This window comes from Apis dorsata, unplaced genomic scaffold (genome assembly GCF_000469605.1).
Source record: "Apis dorsata unplaced genomic scaffold, Apis dorsata 1.3 scaffold_193, whole genome shotgun sequence".
Classification (NCBI taxonomy): Eukaryota; Metazoa; Arthropoda; class Insecta; order Hymenoptera; family Apidae; genus Apis; species Apis dorsata.
This window is the reverse complement of record NW_006263477.1, coordinates 137,897-143,641: the sequence shown is the minus strand read 5'-3', so window position 1 is coordinate 143,641 and position 5,745 is coordinate 137,897. Positions and strand designations below refer to the sequence as shown.

The 5,745-nt window shown below is 21.2% G+C and overlaps 1 protein-coding gene across 1 annotated transcript in view; it reads left to right on the top strand.

Annotated features, from left to right (window-relative positions):
* The first annotated feature begins 876 nt into the window (after positions 1 to 876).
* Positions 877 to 5,745, top strand: part of LOC102675867 (restin homolog) — a 5,641-nt gene continuing 772 nt past the window's right edge. Inside the window, exons 1-5 of the mRNA XM_006614591.2 lie at positions 877 to 1,136; positions 1,201 to 1,259; positions 1,658 to 1,831; positions 3,296 to 3,499; positions 4,429 to 4,718. Of these exons, the coding sequence (XP_006614654.1) occupies positions 1,109 to 1,136; positions 1,201 to 1,259; positions 1,658 to 1,831; positions 3,296 to 3,499; positions 4,429 to 4,718 (755 nt within the window). The 5' untranslated portion in view covers positions 877 to 1,108. The remainder of the gene's footprint in view (positions 1,137 to 1,200; positions 1,260 to 1,657; positions 1,832 to 3,295; positions 3,500 to 4,428; positions 4,719 to 5,745) is intronic.

Genomic DNA, 5,745 nt, shown 5'->3' with positions numbered 1-5,745 from the left:
TTAAATAAATAATATATTGTTAATAATAACTTTCAATACTCACAAAGTTTAATACTGGTCAAATGTATAAAGAATGAGTGCTGTTTCTGGACGAGGAAACAACTAAGAACTGATACCACTTACCTGGTTATCGTACCTCTTATAGGTCTGTACTCAGAGCTAATGGTAATACGATGGTTACGGAAGGGGTTCAGGATGTTGAGAATAATGGTATATAATGCCATTTCTTGAAACAAACGAAGAAATTCAAATTTATAATAATTTATAATCTATAATTATAAATAAATATTTTTAAATTAATTTAATATAGAATAAATAAATATATTTATATATTTTTTTTAATTATCATAGGATTTTAAATATTAATCCATAATTATATATATATCATCGTTAAAATATTAAAAGTCATATAAATTACAAGTTATTTATTATATAAAAAAATACTATTGCGTTACAATATTTATAACAATTGTATTAATAATAAATAAAGTTTTATAAATTATAAATTATTTGATCATTATTCTATATATATATTTAAAATTATAAAAGAACAATTGAAAACTTATAATTCATTGAATCATTTATATGATTAATTAATATAAATTATTTTATAAGAGAACTTTAAGGAACGAAATATTATATATATAATATTGTTATAATTAAAATCTAATCAAATTAATTATCTTTCTTTGCAATAAAAATTCAAAATTTTCAAAACATAAAATCATAATCTTAAAATTTTAAAAACATATCTATAAATGCAATTATATAAAAAATTAAATTTTATTTATATATTTAATTTTAATTTTAATATACGATTTGGTTTATAATATCCAAAAAAGAAATTAAAATTCTCTTATCTCAATATATATATATATGTACACAAATATAAAAAGTTAAATAAATAAATAGACAATAGGTATCGTTCGCTGCATTGCATATCCACCCTTCTTCGACATGTAAAATTCGATACAACCGCGTTTCATTCGTTTCTCTCGTCAACGTGCTTTCACATACGTCATACTAATTAGAAATAATTTAATATTCCGATATATGATGATTTATATGAACTACAATCCGGCATTCACCTAAATTCGTTTCTTTCAGAATGTACATCTTTTACATTCTTTATATCGGTGAGTACTTTTGACTAAACCTAACGCTAATTCTTCATTTTCTAACCAAATAAATATATTTTAGTACTGCTGACTTTCGAATATTTAGATTGTGGAAGGGTTCATAAGATTCCAGTTACCTTAGTAAGTCTAATCTTATTCCTTATTACGTATTTACGCAATTATTAATTCTTTCATGTTCTTGCATTCTAATAAAGAATCATTTAGTAACCTTCAATGAGAAAACTTGAATTCGTGTCATACACTTATGAATTCAGTTTATTTATTACAAGGTAACATACAAATAACTATGCAAATTTATCATTTTTCTAGAGAAATATTTATATAATAGTATTTTTGAATTAATATATTCCGTTTCGAATAAAGCTAAAATATGAAATATGACATAGATATCTAAATATAATAATGGAAATCTGTTTCAAAAGTTAGAAACATTTCCAAGAAATTATTATAAATTTATATAATCAAATAATATATCTTTTATAACATATTTATAATGATCATTAAAATCTTTCTATTAGAATCAAAGAGAAATACGTTACGCCGAAGGAGGAACTTGTAACAGCAATCCAGTTAGTCCAAATAATTCAAAGAAAACTACAGAAAAAAGTAGTAACATCGCGCAGAAAGCTGCACAGGAAGCTAAAGCTGCTTCAGATGCACAGAATATTGCTGGTCAGCAAGCCGCACGTCAAGTACTTATTTTTTTTAATATATGCGTTTATTTTGATTATAAAAACATAATTAAATAATTTATGTCTTTTTTTTGAAACATAACTTATCATTCCTCCAATCCAAATGTTTATTATAGCAAAAATTATCTTAAATCAGAAAACTAATATTATTTATTCATTTTTCATATTTTTTAAAAAAATTTTATTTAAATTATGAATAATGAAAGAATTATATTACATTAAATTTTAATCAAATTCTGTCTACTGAACTCGATTACGTCAGATTTGTTTCTCACGTGCAGAACTGATGCGTATATTTTATGAGCATTCGCATCATTCATTATTGCGAAAACATACACAAGACAACTTGCGTTCTTTGCAAAATTACTAAACTTTAATTCCCACATAGTATGTGAAAATAATTGTTTTGTAGCATGTAACATTTCACTAAGCAAATATTAGGTCATTGACTGAGTTTTGCGGATCTTTTACCTTAAAATATTCATTAAAATAATGCCTGTGCAATTAATCTCCTTCTAATATCATTAATTTGAATGATTCATTTCAGCAAAAAATTAGATTCATTTATAAGAATTTTTTGTTACAAGAAAAAGTAATAGTCACTTTCTCATTTCGTTATATTAATCTTTCATATTATATTGTAATATTTAAATTAAATTATCAATTCTTAAGAAAATCATACAATTATTTTTACTTCTATATATGTAGAAATATATATATGTGTAAATATTTTTACTTTTATATATTATATAGAAAATTTTATAATGAAAATTTTCATTATTTTTGTTTCAATGCAAATAATAAATCGAAATATAATAAATAGAAATAATTTATGATTTGAACAAATGAAGAAAATATTGAAAATTTATTGTATATATATTGTATTATATATATTAAATATTTTATATTTGTTATAATAAATTTTTTAATATTTCTTTTCAATTTTATTCTATCAAAAATATATTTTTATATAATTATAAGAGAGAAAGATTATTTTATTATTATAAAGGAAAGTTATTTTCAAAAAGATTGGAAAATATTAAAAATAGTTGAAATATATAATATTTGAACAATAAGATTTATTAAAAATTATTTTTTTTTTAATTTATTTCATTGTTACAATTTTAGGAACATGCTACAAAATAACATTTTCGATCATCTTGATATCACATATAATATTCTCTGCCAATATATTTTACAATCAATAAATTCATTAATATATTTTGATTAAAAAAATATGGCTTTTAAAAAACAAAAAAACTCGATATGAAAAATATCTCACTATAATCTATCATCATTGCGTAACAATTCACAAAATTTAATTAAAAATCTAACATTATACACTCTGAAAATTAAAATAAAAATGTAATTTGATTTTTTAATTTATTATTTAATAATGATTATAATAATGATAAAACATATAATGTATTTGCTAACTATATTAAAAAGTTTTCTTAAATATAGGTGAAAACACAACTTGCTGAAAAAGCAGTACAGGCTGCAAAAGCTGCAGAAGAGGTGCTTACAGGGAAGAAAGTAATAGTAGATCAATTACAAGAAGAAGTGAGGGAAGCACAATCAGTTGTTCAAGAAGAGTCCGCATCCATGGAACAAGAACAAGCTAATGTTAATGCTGCTGTACAAGCAGCACGTCAGTCACAAGATCAGGTAATCTTTAAATTTTAAAAAATGAAAATTTGTATTACTAAATTGGAATATAAATAATTTCGCTTATGAAATTTTTCATTAATATTATAATTTATAATTATAATTTATAATATATAATTATTTTTGTATTATAATTTTAAAAAAATTTAAAGTTAAAAAAGTATTTATGAGTAAAAAAATTGTATATTATATATAATTGTATATAATTGTATATTAATTTTATTTATATTTAGGCTTTTTCAAAAAGATTCTCTTCTCATAAATAAAATATTCTTTATTTTTCTTTATCACAATCATTAAAAATATATAAATATACAATCTTTATACTACAAAATATACAAATCTTTGATACTTTTTTTGAATAGAAACAATAACTTATTTATTTCACGATAATTAAAATCTTCTTTTAATATTCTTCTAAAATAAGAAATATTTACCTATATATATTTACCTATATTTTGACGTAAATATATCTATAAATATAATATATAAAAATTCAATACGAATATATATATATATATATATATATATATATATATCCATAAAATAATATTTTTTTTTTATTATTTTAATTTATTTTAATTTAATTTACTTACAAAATATTTTATCAATATTTTTAAATATAAAATATAATATAAAATATTATATTTATTTATTTATTTATTTTTTAATTATTAAAATATTATATTTCACGAAACCATGATTTTCATAAATCGTGTGACATACAAAGAATTAACCAATACATATAATCTGCATATATACTTACGTTCAACCATTCACTGAGGTCATTCAGTTTCCTATATGATTCATTTTATTGTTGGATATGATTCTGCTATCGATACGATGAAATACTTTCAATATTTTAAAAATGGGATCATAACTTGATCGAAGAAATCGATTTATATTTTTTTTTCTTGGTGCTGATGCAGTTGAAAACATTAACACGCGCGATGCAAACAGCTAAAGCGAATGCGGCAAACGCGCAGGCTGCTGCGAACGGGGCGCAAAAAAGTTTACGAGAGAAAGAAGAATTGGTAGATGCGGCGAAAAGACGGGTTGAAGAATTATCTAGTCAGTTGAAGAATGCTAGACAAGAGCTTGCTAACACGAATCGTGCGGCTGCTAGGGCAAGTGCTGCTGCTAGCGAAGCGAAAGCCAACGCTAGCAGGAACAAAAGACGACTGGAGAACATTCGAAAGATGAGGACCATGAAAAAAAGGTAGATAACAATTTTCTTGCTTTCCAAGATCGATATTTGTGTAAACAATATCCTACATAAAATTATTTCATTCGAATATTTGTCACTTTTATGATAAAAAGAAATAAAAATTGAATGGTTTGAATGAGATGCATGGTTTTTTTTGATAGATAAATATAAAGAAGTCATATGAAGGACTAATTTTTGAAATGAACTATTCAATTTTTATTACACTAATAGATAGTTAGTTATAATTATTTTCTATAGAAAATTACTAGGCCATTTATGTTGAAAAATCTCTATAATTTAGGAGATATTTTTATTTAAAGTTTGTAAAATTTTTATTTTTATTTAAAGTTTGTAAAATTTATCATATGAAAAATATGCAAAAAGATATATTCAATAGTTAAAATTTTTCTTAAAAATTTCATCAATTTTTTATCATAAAATCAAACTTTTATCAAATTTTTATTATAAATATTTTTAGTCAGTTAAATATTTTTTTGTAGGAAATAAGAAAATATATTCATAAATGCAATAAAATTATATGATTCTATTTAAAAAATTTAAATTGTTTTTCATATAATCTCTATATATTTACAAAACTAATTATTCAAATTGTGCTTCCTGAAATCATTCAACTTTTATTTTTTTGTATCATTAGCATAGCAATAGATTTAAGTATTTATTAAATTTGTATTAATACTATGATGATTTTACATATTCAAGTAGTAAAAAAGATGTAAAATAATATATTTATAATTGATCTCAAAAATATACAATTACATTATATATTTATAGAAAATTATAACAAAAAAGCAACTTGATATTAACTTTTTATATATTTAATAAATATTATAATATTAATTTATTCTACAATTATGATATATATAATATAAATAATATAAATAAATATTATAATATTAATTTATTCTACAATTATAATTTAATTTTTTAAGAGAAAAACAGAATAAAAATGAAAAATCATATAATAAAAACTATATATTTAGAAAACAAGACACTTTTAAGATCAATTATAAATCTATAT